The following is a 15927-nucleotide window of genomic DNA, read 5'->3' on the forward strand; positions in this document are numbered from 1 at the left end:
ACCCCGTCTCTACTAAAAAAATACAAAAAACTAGCCAGGCGAGGTGGCGGGCGCCTGTAGTCCCAGCTACTCGGGAGGCTGAGGCAGGAGAATGGCGTAAACCTGGGAGGCGGAGCCTGCAGTGAGCTGAGCTCCGGCCACGGCCCGGCAGCAGGGCAAACAGCCGCAAACTCCGACTCAAAAAAAAAAAAAAAAAAGAGGGTCAAGTCAGCAGATTCATCAAAATTGCACAGACCAAAACAACAGACCAAAAAAGGTAAACTGCAGAATTGGAGGCTGCTTGCTTCCTTGCACCCACAAGGCAGAGAGCCCAGAGCTCAGGCGAAGTCTGACTGAGCAGCATTTTAGGCTTGGCAAAGTCTTGGGCCCCACTCCTAGACAACTGGCAGTGGGACCCTCTCCTGATGATAATGACGCATTGAGAAAAGCCACTGCAAATCAGTAAACAGTAAATAAAGGTGGCAATGGGGCATGCACCAAGGACAAATCTGGACTGAACTTGGCAACCTTGTGGGTCCTGCTGACCAGGTACTTTTCTATTGACTCTGGGCAGGGACTGTGTAAATGAAGTCAGTGTGTTTCTGTGTTACCTAGCTGTACTGTTGCGTGTCATCCTGCAGGGCTGAGCCAATGGTAGATTCTTTAGGGTGAGAAGACCCAGTCAGTGGGAGGGAGTGCAGATGTGGAGTCAGCCAGGCCTGGGTTCAAATCCAGCTCAGCCACCTGGTGTCCACCTGGTGTCCACCTGGAGATAACAGACCTTCCTTGCAGAGTTATTGTGAGGACTACATAGGATCATGGATCTCAATCACTAGGCACAGTGTCAGGCTAGCTGGAAGAAAAGGCTGCGTGGAGGGGATGATATCTGGCACAAGCCAGCTCAGAGGCACCACTCAGAGCCCACCTGCCCCTGGAGACACAGAGCCAGGTCAGTTGGGAAGAATTCCACTCTCTGCTTGGCCCTAGTGTGACCTTGGGCACATCATTAATCTCTCATGGCCTCCATTCCTTTATTTGTAAGGCAGGGACAACAAGCTCCACTTTGCAGGGTCACCCTGAGGCTCAGAACAACATCTACAAAGTGCAGAGCACCCAACACGGAGGCATAAAGTGAGGCCCTGTCCCCTTCCCAGAGGCCAATAGGATGCCATGGCCAGATCCAGCTCAGGCCCTGCCACTGAGGACTTTCTCCCAGATCCTCCACTCTCCCAAGCTTCATTCATTCTCCCTCAGAGGCATGAGACAGAAATAGCCAGCCCACTCCATGTCTTTACAAAGACAAGGAAGTCCTGTCTCTTGTGCCAGTTCTCCCTGACCATGCCCGTGAGGTCCTTGCCAAGAGCTGGTGACCAAGCTTGCTGACACAGCAGCTCCAGGACTGGCTGTGCATGGAGCAACGGGATCTTCCAGGAGCCCTGGCCGGGGCGGGGTCCTATGGGTATGAGTTATCTATTGCACATGGCAAATGACCCGGCACTTAGTGGCTTCAAACAACAAACATGGATTATGTCGCAGATACCTGTAGAAGGCGAGCTCTGCTGAGTTGTGAGTTGCGGGGGGCTGTGGCCAGGCAGGTTGTGTGAGAGCCCAGCAGCTGAGGGTGAGCCACACCCTGCTGAGCTCCACCCTACCATGCTGGCTCCGCTCTCAGTGGCCTGCAGTGACCCAGATCACACGAATAACTTTCAAAGTCCAGCTGGACTCCAGAGGAGAGCTTCCCCCCATCTTCCCCTTGTGGGTCTCTCTCTGATCACTGTGCCCACCACTTCCCTGGGCCTCAGTGGAACCTCCCTTCTCTGCCTCTGCCTCCCCATCATGGTCTGGTTCTTAGAAGCCAGCAGAGAGAGGATGATGAACGTACTGACTTTACAAAGGCCACTGGGGACACCCCATCCCCAGAGAGTCCCACAGCAGCCCATTAGCAGGGTCTGGTGGATTTCTGAGTTGCAGGGAACCTCTCTCTGTTTCCCTCCCCATGACAGATGCTATCCTGGACCCCAAACCCCTCAAGCATAACCAGACAGATGAAGTCCATGGCCTCATCCTATCTGAGGACCATTGTCTAGGCTGGCAGCACAGGTTGTATGACCCAGTGACTGGCACTGACAATGATCTCAGCCTTCATGATATTTAATATTATAGAAACCCCACCTCATGCCCACAGCGGGGCTACCTTCACCCCCGGCCCCTCCTGGAGGGCCTCTCCAGAACAACTGTAACTTTGTACCCCACAACAACCACAGCGTTCACTCCTGCCACACACAGGGCCACCTGGGAGAGGTTCGTTCAGCAGTTCCACCATCTCAGGGCACCGTAACCTCCTGTCCCTTTGTCCTTCTGAATCCCCAGGGTGAAGCTCAGGGCTCAGAACACAGTAGGTGCTCTGAAATCATGTCTGCTGAGTGAACTTTGCAGAAAAGGCCATGGGGAGAGTGAAGAAAGGGTCTGACCACAGTCCTGGTACTGCCCAGCTGCATGGCCTGGGGCCATTCCCCATCCGTCTCTGAGCTTCATTCCTCTCACCTGTACAGTGGAAATCAGAGCTTACAAACTATTGGTCCAGAGTCCTCATCTAGTTTGGATATGTTGTTTATAGCTCATTCAGTGTTTAATTTTATTTTAAAATTCATTTCAAACATTTGAAAACTGGATTTCTACAAAACTTAAAGTCTTCAGCTTTTATTGAAAGATGAGAAAACCTGGGTGGCCTGTGTGGACCCATAGTCCTATATACAACAATGGCCTGGGCAGCAGCTAACTCTTTACCTGGGACATCCATTAGCTATTTGGCTACAGTGCCACCTCCCCTCACTCCCTACATCCTTACCAGCTTGCACCACTCATGTGTATCACCTGCCTGGCCCCCACAGGCATCTGTGTTTGCAATCCCTGAATGAGATTCTCAGCTTAGCACAAACTGATTGTTCTATGGTTTTGTGAGGCCTAGAGGTGGTGTTACAGGATCCCTAGGTGACAAAACTCATCAGCACCTTGGATAAAAAACCATGTGAGCTGAGTGGAGAGAAACACTGCTATTTCTGAGGATGACACAGTCTGTAAATAGCCTCGGAGCCAGGTGAGTGCTAACACCTGCCTGATGTCACCTGGGCCTGGAGCCCTCAAGGGCTGGGCATGTGTTCAGCTCATGGCTTAGCCTATGAACTTTCCTTCTTCCTAATACCACTGAGAATAGCACAGGAAGGGATGACATCATAGCTAAGCCTTTGGGGAAGGTAGGCTTTTCTCTGGCTCAGACCGGAGGTAGTGATGACGTTTGCTTTTCCAAAGAGAGTGGAAGGAGTAACATGAATGAAAGAAGCTGGTTCCCAGTCCAGAGTCTAAGCATGAAGTCTTTGCACTACTGATGACTCCCCAGTGCTATCCAACAATGTCAGACCTCAGCCAGGCCGTCAGAGCCCTCTGTGATTGGGTCCCCACAGGCCTTTCAGATCACACTCACTATTAAACCACCTCCCTAGTCCCTGAGTGCCACAGCCCCCTGGCCAACCCCACGGTTTCTATCTTACTGTGTTGTCTGCCCAGGCTTATCTCTCTTGCCTCCTCACCCTGTCCCAAGGATCAGCTTCGTGGTGAGAGTGAGAAGGGTTTGACATGCAGTAACCCTGATTGTGAAGTCAGGCAGACTGGTCCCAGCTCCAACAGCCTGCCCTTCAGCAATTCACTCCCTAGGCCTGGTTTCCCCATCTGCAAAACAGAGCTGCGTCTCAGGCAGAGTTCACAGCTGGGAAAGGGTTCTGAGAACTGAAGTGGCCAAGTGAATGAAGGCAGCACTCCCCTGGAGTGGGGCTGCTCATGCTTCATCAGGATGGAGCATAAACTGAGTTCCCCTAGGAGCAGGCTTGAGAAACAACAGGGTATGCTGAGCCACCCGCTGTGGCTGAATGTCCTGTGAGCTCAGGGTCTGGAACTGGCCGCAGGAAAGCCTGGGGCCTTAAGGAAGCTTCATGACAAGGCACATGGCGTGATTCCTCTGCTCTCAAGTCAGGATGCACTGGTAGAGGAGGGCCTGGGACATGTGCTGAGGGCTCAGGTGGGCTCCCCACTCAGGCCCGCTCACCTCAGGGCACAATCATGAGAAAGGAGGGGCTGCTCCCCAGGGCAGAGTGAGGCCCCATTCTGGGCTGGGACCTAGAATGCATCCCACCTGGGTTTCGATGGGTCCCTAGGCCCCTCCTAGGCCAGGAATCAGAGAAGGGGGGCTATGAACTTCCAGAAGCCAAGCTAGCCAAACTTCCAGAGGCCAAGCCAGCATTCTCATGAAGCTAGGACACTGCTCCGACCTCATGAATTTGCTTGGCTGGCATTTTGCTGCCCAACCTGTTCCCAAGAGCCCATTCAGAACCTGGGGCAGGTCAGTCCAGAGCTGGTCCCTGCTCAAATCCACCTGCCTTCAAGGCTCAGCCCCACCCCTTTCTCTGACCCCTCAGGGCTCTAACTGAGACCACTGCTCTCTGAATCCCAAACCCTGAGAAAGACAGTCCAGACTGTATCCATCACAGATGCCCACAGGCGCAGTACTTAGTTGACAAATCCATCTCTCTCTAGTTCATTTTATCCTAAGAACAGACCTGAGACAAAAGCAGAATGAGGAGCATGATCACACCCTTACCCTCCAGATGGGAAACTGAGGCCCAGAGAGGCCTGGAGCACTGGCGCAAGCTGGCAGCAGGACTCCAGGGCTCCCCAGTCCTAGCCAGTGCCTTCCTGTGTCCAGGCCTCAGCTTCCTCTGGGGACAGTACTAGTGTTGGGCCAGATGCTCTCTCAAGTCCCTGCTTGGCATCCATTTATTGCAGGCCTCCCACCACCTTGCAGTGAGGGTGGCTCTTGCTGCTGGGAAGCCCACCCTCAGCACATGGGGCTTAAATGCTCCTGCTGTGGGTCTCCCCACTAAGTCCCCTCCCGGGGTGCATGCTGATGGGAGGGGGCAGGTGGCTGCCCTGGCTGGCCGGGTACTGGGACTGTCAGTGTGGGTCCTAGGAGGAGGGATCAGACCCAGTCCTGGGGAGGGCTGGGGGCCTGGAAGGAGCATGATGAGCCCAGGTTGCGTTTTCAGTCTTGCTGGAAGCAGGTCTGGTCCCTAGAAATAACTAGAGACAGGCCCAGGCCGGGACAAGCAGGCTAGGGGGCATCATGGGAGGTGTCTCAGCTTATCTCCTCCCTCTTGCGCCTCTGGCTCACTAATCCCGCCTCTCATCTCACCTTTCTCTAACCCTCTCGGACTGCAGGACCTAGGGCAGCAGGGAAGCTTATTTGGCCTGAGCCTCACCTATAAAGGGCCCTGAGCCTTACCTATAAAGGGCTCAAAGGTAGACTTTTGTTATATTATTCAAATTGCAACGTGTAGATGCTCATATTTTTGAGTTAATTATGTTTTAGCAGTTTTTCCTTTTTAAAAAAAAGTCTGCTGGTACCTTCATAAACATGGTACCGGCATCCTTTTGCCGGGTGGTGTCTGTTCTCCCGGTCCCTGGGCCTGGAGGCGGGAGTGTTCCAAAGCATTTCACGCCCCGCGGCCCCACCAGCTGGCTGCGCTGCCCGCTACGACCGGCAGGGTCGCCCACGGACAGGCCCGGAGGAGGCGGGACAGGGGCGGGGCCGCAAACCTGGCCAGGCCAATAAAGGCTGCGGCGCGCGGCTGCGCGGGACTCGGCCTTCTGGGCGCGCGCGACCTGCTTTTCAGAGTTCTGTGTTCTCCCTGCCCGTTTCCCGCCCGACCCTCGCCCGCGATGCTGGCGCTGCGCTGCGGCCCCCGGTGGCTCGGCCTGCTCTCCGTGCCGCGCTCCGTGCCGCTGCGACTCCCCGCGGCCCGCGCCTGCAGCAAAGGGGCCGGCGACCCGTCTTCTTCCTCCTCCGGGAACCCGCTCGTGTACCTGGACGTGGGCGCCGACGGGCAGCCGCTCGGCCGCGTGGTACTGGAGGTGAGTCCGCTCGCAGGGCCGGCCTGGGCGCGGGACACGGGCCCGGGGAGAGCCCTGGGCCTCGGGCGGCGCAGTGCCGGGCGCGCTGGGTGACCTTGGGCCTCCCCCTGCCGGGCTCTGGGCCTCAGTTTCCCCATTTTGAGAATGGGCGTCAGAATGGTTTCTTCCGGCCTCCCTCGGAGCACTGGAGCCGGGGAGACGGGAGGGAGGGCAAGTGTGGAGGAGAAAGCTCAAGGTCAGATCGCAGAGAGGGAGGGCCCAGCACCCCTGGGCCGGTCCCGGGACGAGAGAGGGGCTCCAGGAGTTTTCTGGGGCTGAGCCTAGATCCGAAGCTCTGAGGTGGGTGTCGGGGGGCTTGGGGTGAGCGTTGTGGCCCAGCGGGTGCTCACGTGGCGGCCCTTGCACAACGCGGAGCGCGCCCTGGCCCCGGCCCCGACCCCGCGGTCGGGCTCACACTTGCGGTACTGGGAAATGGAGCGAGAGGTGGTTTCCAGCAGTAGTGCGGGCCCAGTAGGCCTCGGGCCCGGCCACCTGGTGGACCCCAGAATGCCCCTCCTGCGAGTTGGGACACATTCAGAGGCATTGTGCCCGGAACCTTGCCCTGCCACCGTCCTTGGGAGTCACACTCAGCACCTGCCCAAACTCTTTGGGTCTTTTATAAAGCAAAGTAAGAAACAGTCACTAAGGTAACTTTAGAGGGAAAGCCCTAGTGGAGCCTTCAGCGCGGCCTCACGTTGACAGCAGAGGTCAGTTCGTGTTGACTGGCCCGTTTCTCAGGGAACCCTTGGTATTTCTTTTTCAGTCTCAGTTTCTTCTGGAAAATAGGGACACCCTTCCTGCTTCCATTTGGTTCAAGGGTGGGTCTTGCAGCTTGGAGGCTAGAGGCTGGCTGGGATGGGGCTTCAGCCTTCCCTCCCCACACCCTCATGCCTCTCCCTGGGCTTCAGTTTCCCAACCCGGAATGGAGGAGCCTTAGACCCATTCTCTTGTCCCTGAATTTCTGATGCTTTGGGCCCAGCTGTGGGAGCACTACCCCTCCCTGGGAGCATGCCTTTCCCTGGGCCTCAGTTTACCATCCCCAAATTGAAGAGCTGGACTGGCTCCTACCTTAGACCCACTTTCTTGCCTGAGTTTCTGATGCTTTGGGCCCAGCTGTGGGAGCAGTGCCAGCTGTGTCCACAGAAGTAGGCCAAGATAGCATTGTCATCTCTTCTGACAGATTAGGAAACCAAGGCCATCTCCTCCAGCCTTGGGTTCAGGAAATGGCTCCCAGAAATGACAGAGCTGCCGCCTACTCGAGTTGGCAATAATGGGAATGGAATGTCCACATGCTTCTTCCTCAGCCTCCTTGGCCGCTGTGGGGGTGGGTGGGTGCTGAGAGACACCCACCTTCACCTGCCTCTCCAATGACCACCCACTTTTGTCCCTCTTCTCCCCCAACAGCTGAAGGCAGATGTCGTCCCAAAGACAGCTGGTAAGACAGGGCATGGGGCCTTGTGAGATGGGAAGGGGGCCAGGCAGGGCAAGGTGGGTGGCGTAGTGAGAAGAATTGGGGCTCAGAGACCCCTGACAAATGGGAGCTCCGTGTGTGGCTCAGCCACTGGGTTCCCTGGGGCAGCTCTTCCATCCCTCTCTGGGCCTCACCGTTGGCTCTGCCCTCCTCTCTCAGAGCCGGTGGAAGGCACATGTAAATTTCCCAGAGACTTCCCCACTCCTGGTCCCCAATGAGGCAGGGTGGTGGGCACATAGCCCTTGAGTCGCTGCCCTGCTGGTGCCAGCACAGCCATGAGCCTGTACTCTTGTCACAGTGCTCAGGTACTGAGGTCAGGGAAGGGGAGTGACTTGTCCAGTTACATAGCGAGTTGGGCAGAGCAGACCCAAGAGGTGGGCCAGGGTCTTTATCCCCCCGTTCACTGCTGGGGATGTAGCAGGGATTTTGGCTGGAACAGGTATGACCCTGGAATTGGGGCCTGGCCGTGTTAACCTGTGTCTCCCTTCGACTCTCAGAGAACTTCAGAGCCCTGTGCACTGGTGAGAAGGGCTTTGGCTACAAAGGCTCCACCTTCCACAGGGTGATCCCTTCCTTCATGTGCCAGGTAACATGATTTCCTCTTCTGTAAGGGTGGATGAGAGCAGGAGCTGCCTTGTGGGTGTGTGAAGATGCCTGGTATGAGGAAGGTGTTGAGCAGGGCAGCTGTAGTTGTTCTGTTGGCCAGGCTGTCCTCCCTGCATTAGCCCTGTATCCAGGCTTCACTGCACATGGAAGCCGAGCCCCAACCCGCTGCCACTCCAGGCCAGTGGCAGGCCCTGCCCAGGGGACTGGGAGGTGGAGTCTATCAAGGCAGAGCTGGGTTGGGGGATGGATGTGCTGGGGGTGGCCCTGAAGGCTTTGAAGAGCCAGCATATTCCAGTGGTCTCTGACCTTGTCCCCTGCGTGCCCCTGAGCACTGGTGTGGGAGATAAGAGAGGGAGAGGGAGAAGCGGCAGAGGCGGAGGAGGAAGACGGGTCCAGGGCAGGAACACACATGCCAGGACTTGGAGCTTCCCTTCCCAGAGAAAGGCATTATTCTCGGTGAAATGAATGTTTTTCAGTCATGTGCCACGCTCGGTTTTCACAAGCATTGGTATTGCTGTGTCAGAGGTTTGGGGGTAGGTGTTACAGCAGGAGCGTCCCGGGGGTCAGGACCCAGGCTGGTCCTCTATTAGCACAGATCTTCAAGATCAGGGATTGGGTATCCTGGGCAGGCAGAGCCTGGAGGCAGGGACATGGCTGTCATGACCTCTTTGAAGACCTTTCTGCCTGGAATTCTTTCCCCATTCCCTCCACCCTGACCCAGTGACTGTCATTGTATCATGGTAAGGGGCGGTGGGTTGGGGCTGGACGTCTATGTGTGGTGAGGCCTGGATATGGGGTGAACACAGGGACGGCAGGCCTGGCCCAGCCCTGAGGCTGATGGTAAAGCAGGAGCTGAGGTGGAAATCCTGAGCCAGGCTGGGGACTCCAGGGCTAGAGGGCTCCCTGGCACAAGGCGGTGGCACTGGGAGTCCAGGCCAGGGTCCTGAGTCATCCGTTGGGAGGGATATCAATTAGCAAGCACCTAATTGACACCTGCAGATGCTTCAGCTGGTCAGTTCCCCTCTCTCACCCAAGGATCCCATCTCAGGAAAACAGCAGCCAGCCATGGCCTGGGCTGGGCAGCACTAGGCATAGGGGCTGCTACCAGGCTCTTCTGGCCATGGGTGCCCCGTGCAGGTTTGGGCAGGGCTGCCTGGGCCTTAGCTGAGGCCTGAGGAAGGATGCCAGCCCTGGGCAGACTCTGTCCTGGGTCTGCAAGGGTTGGGGAAGCTGCTGGGCGGGGTAAGGGGCAGTGCGGGGACAGTGAAGGGACCTGGCATGGGGAGCTGGTCTGGACCAGCTGCTGGTGCTCCCACAGACTAGACTTGGGAAGTGGGGGGCCTCTGGCCTCTTCCTTGTTGCCCTCCAGGAGGAGTGGGTTAAATTCTGGGTCACTAAGTATCTCTGAATGGCCATCAGGTCCTTTGAAGATTACCTAAAAATTTGCTCAGACAAAAATTAAGTCATTTGGAAACAAAAGTAGTTACTGTGACAAAAGATCTTTAAGTTTTGTCTTTTTTTTTTTTTTTTGCTTATTTTTCTTATTAATTAGCTCTTATTTTATTGGATGTTTATTGACCACTTTACCTGAGGGGCGCCAACTGGGTGGGCTTGGGTAGGCTGAGGCTGCTGCCAGTGTCAGGGCCGTGGCCCCCGTCTGCTCCATGGCAGCCACTCAGAAGGTGCTGTGTGCTCACAGGCGGGCGACTTCACCAACCACAATGGCACAGGCGGGAAATCCATCTACGGAAGCCGCTTTCCTGATGAGAACTTCACACTGAAGCACGTGGGGCCGGGTGAGTGGGGGCCGCCTCTAGGGTGAGTGTCCCCACAGCTCTGACCTGGCCTGGAAGCCCCAGCAGGCCCTGAGAGGCCACATGCGGTCACCGCCCAGTATCTGATGAGGCCCTTCCTCCCTGCGGCACTGCAGGCCGTCTCAGCATTTCTGGCTTGTTGAGTTTCCCTAGAGTTTTCTCATCTCTCAGTTTAAAAAGCAGGGTTTCCTTTGGGAACTTTGCGGAAGAACCTTTAAGCAGAATGGAGGCCCTGGCCACCTCCCTGTTTGTCCTCTGAGTTTCGGGTTGGAAATTCTAGGACACTTAGAATTGTTGCAGAATGGTCCGTGCGCGGTGGCTCACGCCTATAATCCCAGCACTTTGGGAGGCCAAGGTGGGCGGATCACGAGGTCAGGAGATCAAGACCATCCTGGCTAACATGGTGAAACCCCGTCTCTACCAAAAATACAAAAATTAGCCGGGCGTGGTGGCGGGCGCCTGTAGTCCCAGCTACTCGGGAGGCTGAGACAGGAGACTGGCGTGAACCTGGGAGGCAGAGCTTGCAGTGAGCCAAGATCGCACCACTGCACTGCCAGGGTGGTTATTGTGGCAGCATCCTGTCACCTATAAGACCCAAGGTGGTAGGTGGAGAAGTCTGGAGGTCAGGGCCTGGAGTCCTGCCCTGGGTCCCTCCCCAGCCCTACCACTGAGAGCTTCCACAAGGCCCTGTCCTCTCAGGCCACCCCACTGAGAACTAGCGGACAGCAAAGGCAGACACACCCTGGGGGGCTGGTATCGGGCCCTGGTTCGGGTCCCAGGATTTGCAGACTCGAATGTCCCTGGTGTGGTTTGCACCGTCTGCCCTTTCTAATGCCTTCCCTGGCAGGTGCCTCCAGGGGCAGTGTGGCTCAGCTCTGCCGGTTTTTGCAGGTGTCCTGTCCATGGCTAATGCTGGTCCTAACACCAATGGCTCCCAGTTCTTCATCTGCACCATAAAGACAGACTGGTGAGTTCCCTGCCCCAGGCCCTCTGGGAATGTGGGCAGCCTTGCAGCTGGAGGAGGATTCGTGCACTTTTAGGGGCAGGCAGTTTACAGCCAGGCCATCTGCTCTGGGACAGTGGCCCTCTCCCAGGCTGTGTGTTTGTATGAGAAAGAGAAAGCTAGTGGAAGAATCAAAGGAGAATTGCGGTTGTTCCTGCACCTCTGTCATGGTTTGGGTTCCCATTGTTGCTGTCATCTGGAATTTTCTCAGTGTGTTCTGCTTACACACACACAGGAAAGGGTTTCTCTACCAGATACATTTGGGAAATGTTGCAAAACATATTATGAGGCCTCAGGAGGGACTGAGTAGAAGCCCACTTGTGTGGTTTTAACCTGGAGTTTTCTCAGGCTTGTCTTGACCGTGGGCTGAGCCTTGGCAATGCTACATTTGGATATCAGCAGATTTCCAAATGAAGCCCGTGTATTATCATAAGCCTGCAGATAGCCACAGGCCTGTAAGGGCCCTGTTTTCAATGCCCATGGATTTTAGGGATGTCTCTTCCCTGGTACATTTTCCTCTAAGGGATAAATTTCTCTGGCCAGAGTCCCAAATGTCATAGCCCTGGGGCACCTGGTGATGAGCTGGCTGGGAGCTGACTTGGTAAAGCCCATTTCCGAGGGTTTTAGGGAGACCTAGGTGAGGCGGACACTAGAAGTGTCCAGCCTCCAAGCCTAAGAGATGTGGCTGGCAGGGCTGGGCAGGTCCTTGCTGGCCCAGCCTGCTCTTTGCTCCTTCATGGGGCCCCAGTGAATCCTGCAGTTCTGCTCTTGGCTGAAACAACGCCAGCTTTGCTGGAGCTGAACTGAGCCGCCTTTTACATTATTGGACTCTCTTGAGTTGAGAGCTGCCCAGGACTCTGCAGTTTCACCACCCTTGTTCCTTTGGCTCTTGACTCATCATTCATGACCGTTAACGTGGTTCCATTTGTATGGACTTCTTCTTTCTTCAGAGCATTTCAGTATCCTGTTACCTCCCTGTGCGGAACAAAGAATACTCCACTTCTGATAGATGGAGTTACCAGGATTCAGGCTACGTGACCTGAGGCAAGGTCACAACATGAGTGGCAGAAGCCAGGCATCCTCTGGGGTGTATCTGGGGCGCTCAACAAGGCTTGATTGAGCTTTGGTGGTAGATCTAGGTATTACATGGGAATTCCTTTCAGAATTGCTGTTTTCGGTAACTAATTCCATGACTGGGGCCATGGCATTGGATGACGTTGTGCTACACTGTTGCTCACCCGGGTCACCCGTCCTCACAGGTTGGATGGCAAGCATGTTGTGTTCGGTCACGTCAAAGAGGGCATGGACGTCGTGAAGAAAATAGAATCTTTCGGCTCTAAGAGCGGGAAGACATCCAAGAAGATTGTCATCACAGACTGTGGCCAATTGAGCTAATCTGTGGCCGGGGTGCTGGGATGGTGGCAGCTGCAAATGTCCATGCACCCAGGTGGCTGCCTCGGCTCTCAGCCAAGGTGCCCAAAATGATACCTGTGCCCACTCCACCGTCACGGTGTGCCTGAGGAAGGCTGCTCAGGGATGTCGGACCTCGGCCAGGACCCACCACACTGCTTCCTAATACCCACCCTTCCTCACGACCTCATTTCTGGGCATCTTTGTGGACGTGATGTCACCCACCCCTCGTCAAGCATTGCCTCTGATTGCCCAACCCAGATTCATCTGTGCCTTGGACATGGTGGTGGTGATGGGTTAGCGTCCAAGTGAAGGCCTTTTCCTTGACCAAGGGGGACAGTCAGTTTTGCAAAAGGACTCTAGTACCTGTTTAATGTTGTCTTCCTAATTGGGATAATTTAATTAACAAGATTGACTAGAAGTGAAGCTGCAACACTAACTTCCCCATGCTGTGGTGTGACCTGAGTTGGTGACACAGGCCACAGACCCCAGAGCTTGGCTTTTGAAACACAACTCAGGGCTTTTTTGAAGGTTCCCCCGGCTGAGATCGTTCCTCCTGGTTACTGTGAAGCCCGCTGGTTTGCTGCTGTCATTTCTGAGGAGGGCCCATGGGGGTAGGAGCAGTTGAACCTGGGAACAAACCTCACTTGAGCTGTGCCTAGACAATGTGAATTCCTGTGTTGCTAACAAAAGTGGCCTGTAAGCTCCTGTGCTCTGGAGGGAAGCATTTCCTGGTAGGCTTTGATTTTTCTGTGTGTTAAAGAAATTCAATCTATTGATGATGTATTATACATAAAATGTTTCTGGAACACGTATTTGTGTTCACCTTAAATGTGAAAATAAATCCTATTTTCTATGAAAGACTGGTACCCAGTTTCTGGAAGAGGGATCTGTAACTTGGAGCTGATCTTTACAGAGCTTGCCGTGGCGGGTGCCATGCTCAGGACGTTCATGTGGACGGTTTCATGTCATCGTGCTGGCAACTTGTCCTCCCTGCCTTAGAAATGAGGCTCAGACAAGCGACCTTAGCACCCACAGCCTGTGCCATGAGCACTGGCTTCACCCTAAATCCCAGCTCCTCCCCTTGGTGACCCTGAGTCTCAGTTTCCCTCAGCTGCATGTGGAGGCAATACAGTTTGAATATTTGTCCCCAGCCAAATCTTATGTTGAACTGTAATCCCTGGTGCTGGAGGTGGGACATGGTGCGAGGTGTTTGGATCTTGGGGACAGGTCTCTCATGGCTTGGTGCTGTTTTCTTGATAGTGAGTTATTGCAAGATCTGGTCATTTAAAGTGTGTAGCACCTCCCCCTGCCCCCCTCTTGCTCCTGCTTTCCCTATGTGACATGCCTGGTCCCCCTTCACCTTGTGCCATGGTCATAAGCTTCCTGAGGCCTCCCTGGAAGCCGAGCAGGTGCCAGCACCATGCTTCCTGTACATCCTGCAGAACCATAAGCCAATTAAACCTCTTTAATAATAGATTATTCAGTCTCAAGTATTTTTTTATAGCATTACAAGAATCCTAACACAGGGTAACAATAAGGCCCACCTTGTAGGGTGGTAATCCATGTGAAGTGCATAACACAGTGCCTGGCGCATCTTTCTAAGCAGAGTGACAAGAATGATGACATTTCCCCTGTCAGGGTCTTAGGAAAGAGGAGGGATGCTAGAGCAAAGGAGCCTCCATCATCTGAGGTTAGGAGTGGGCTTCCTAGGATAAGCCAGTTCCATTTGGTATTGACTTCTAGGTGTTTCTGAATTCACAGGGAAGGCAGGATTGGAGGTAAGAGCTTCCCTAGGTAGACAGGGCCGTGGCGTGGTCAGGCAATTGAGTGGTTGGTCAGGCAGGCATTCTCAGAGGAAATTTGGGCTCTTTTGGGAGCATCTAACAGAATTATTTCTCACTGGGGTTCCCTGAGTGAGGTTATGTGCAGTCTCAGGTTGATGGAGTTACTCTGAGGTCATGGTGGCTGGGGTCAGGTCATTTGGAGTCATGGAGAGTTTCCGTGAAGTCAGTTTCAGTAGGACTAGTAGTCTTCAAACAATTATCAAGAGCCTTAGGGGTCCTCAAAGCAGACAAGGAGGACACAAGGAGCATGGGCCCCTGAACCCTATTTGCAGTCATAGATGCCCTCCATTTATATTGGGGTCCTGCAAGGGATTTCATTTGAAGAATGGGATCTTGAGCCAAATCATTATTAGTAATTTCTCACCCAGTCCAATACTTTACAGATGGGTAAACTGAGCCCCTAAGAGGGATTATGATTGCCCTATGTGACCCTGTGAGTCAACCGGCAAAATGGGCTAGAATCCAGGGTTTCTGGCAGTCTGCAGGGATTTCTGTTGGGGGCCTTCGAGAATGCACAGGTGCCTTCAGGGACATATTGCCAAAGGTCCTCAGGCCACACACATTCAGGGCACAACTGATATCTGAGGTCAAAGCCCACAGCTTCACTCCCTCTGGAGTTTCCTCTTTGGGGTCTTATGTTTAGTCACTGTGTGTTTCCTTCTTGCTGAGGAGTGTGTGTGTGTGTGTCTGTGTGTGTGTATCTCCACCCAGAGAAGTCTAAGGTGAGGTGAGGGTGCAGCAAACATGCAGGAATCTCCTAAAAACCGAGTTCCCTGAAAGCAGGGCCATTCCCTGTGCTTCTCATTTTCTGAGCTCCCTTCACAAAGGCCTGAGCCTAGTCATATTTCTTGCATAAAGCAAGAACATAAGTAATATACAAATAAAATATTGGCTTGTTTCTGGCCAGTGAGCACTCAATACCTCATGCATAAATGAGGCAGTGAGTCTTACACGTGCACTCATAGATGTAATCATAAGTGGTGCCATGTACACATGATTTTTTAAAAAAAATCTGAAACATCAATTTTATTTTCTGCGATGTGATAGCTTTTCAAAATGATTTCATTGAGGTATAATTTACATAGAATAAAACTCACTTCAGGTGTACACATCAATGACTTTTGACAAAAGTATATACTAGTAATAACTATCACCAAATTAAGATACTATAACCAAATTGTTTCCATCTTTCCAGAAAGTTCTCTCCGTGCCCCTTCCCAGGCAGCCACTGGATTTTATCCCTGTAATTTTGCCTGTTCTAGAACTTTGTAGAAATGGTATCGAGCAGGGTTCACTTTCATGTCTGGCTTCTCCAGCGTGGCACGTGTGAGAATGTGTGAGACTCTAATATGCTTCTGGGTTCTAAAGAATCTTGCTCCATGAAAAGAAATTTCTTAAAGGTTTCCTAGGTCTGGGAAGGCCTAAAGCAATGCTTCTAGGGATCACAGAGTGCGAGTAAATCATGCAGATTTCTGGCCATACCTGAGACACCTTTTGAATATTTGCATCTAGGAATCTGAGTTTTCTTTTTTTTTTTTTTTTGATTGATTTCTTTTTTAATTATTTTAATTTTTGATGCTAATTGACATATAATTATGCATATGTATTAAAATGTGATATTTCTTTTTTTTTTTTTATACTTTAAGTTCTAGGGTACATGTGCATAACGTGCAGGTTTGTTACATATGTATACATGTGCCATGTTGGTGTGCTGCACCCATCAACTCGTCAGCACCCATCAATTCATCATTTATATCAGGTATAACTCCCCAATGCAATCCCCCCCCCCCCCCCCCT

At 53.4% G+C, this 15927-nt stretch overlaps 1 protein-coding gene across 1 annotated transcript; it reads left to right on the forward strand.

Annotated features, from left to right (window-relative positions):
• Window positions 1-5621: 5621 nt before the first annotated feature.
• Window positions 5622-13760, forward strand: PPIF (peptidylprolyl isomerase F). Its single transcript, XM_023204835.2, has 6 exons — window positions 5622-5940; window positions 7384-7414; window positions 7948-8036; window positions 9756-9852; window positions 10762-10837; window positions 12133-13760. Exons 1-6 carry the CDS (start codon window positions 5749-5751, stop codon window positions 12266-12268), a joined length of 621 nt encoding a protein of 206 aa, XP_023060603.1. The 5' UTR covers window positions 5622-5748; the 3' UTR covers window positions 12269-13760.
• The last annotated feature ends 2167 nt before the right edge of the window (window positions 13761-15927 follow it).

The sequence above is a fragment of the Piliocolobus tephrosceles genome, chromosome 9, assembly GCF_002776525.5.
Source record: "Piliocolobus tephrosceles isolate RC106 chromosome 9, ASM277652v3, whole genome shotgun sequence".
NCBI lineage: Eukaryota > Metazoa > Chordata > Mammalia > Primates > Cercopithecidae > Piliocolobus > Piliocolobus tephrosceles.

Coding starts and splice junctions, on each gene's coding strand:
- PPIF (XM_023204835.2), top strand. CDS start 5,749: ATGCTGGCGCTGCGCTGCGGCCCCCGGTGGCTCGGCCTGCTCTCCGTG. Junction 7,415..7,947: donor TGTCGTCCCAAAGACAGCTG/GTAAGACAGGGC, acceptor TTCGACTCTCAG/AGAACTTCAGAGCCCTGTGC. Junction 10,838..12,132: donor TGCACCATAAAGACAGACTG/GTGAGTTCCCTG, acceptor CCGTCCTCACAG/GTTGGATGGCAAGCATGTTG.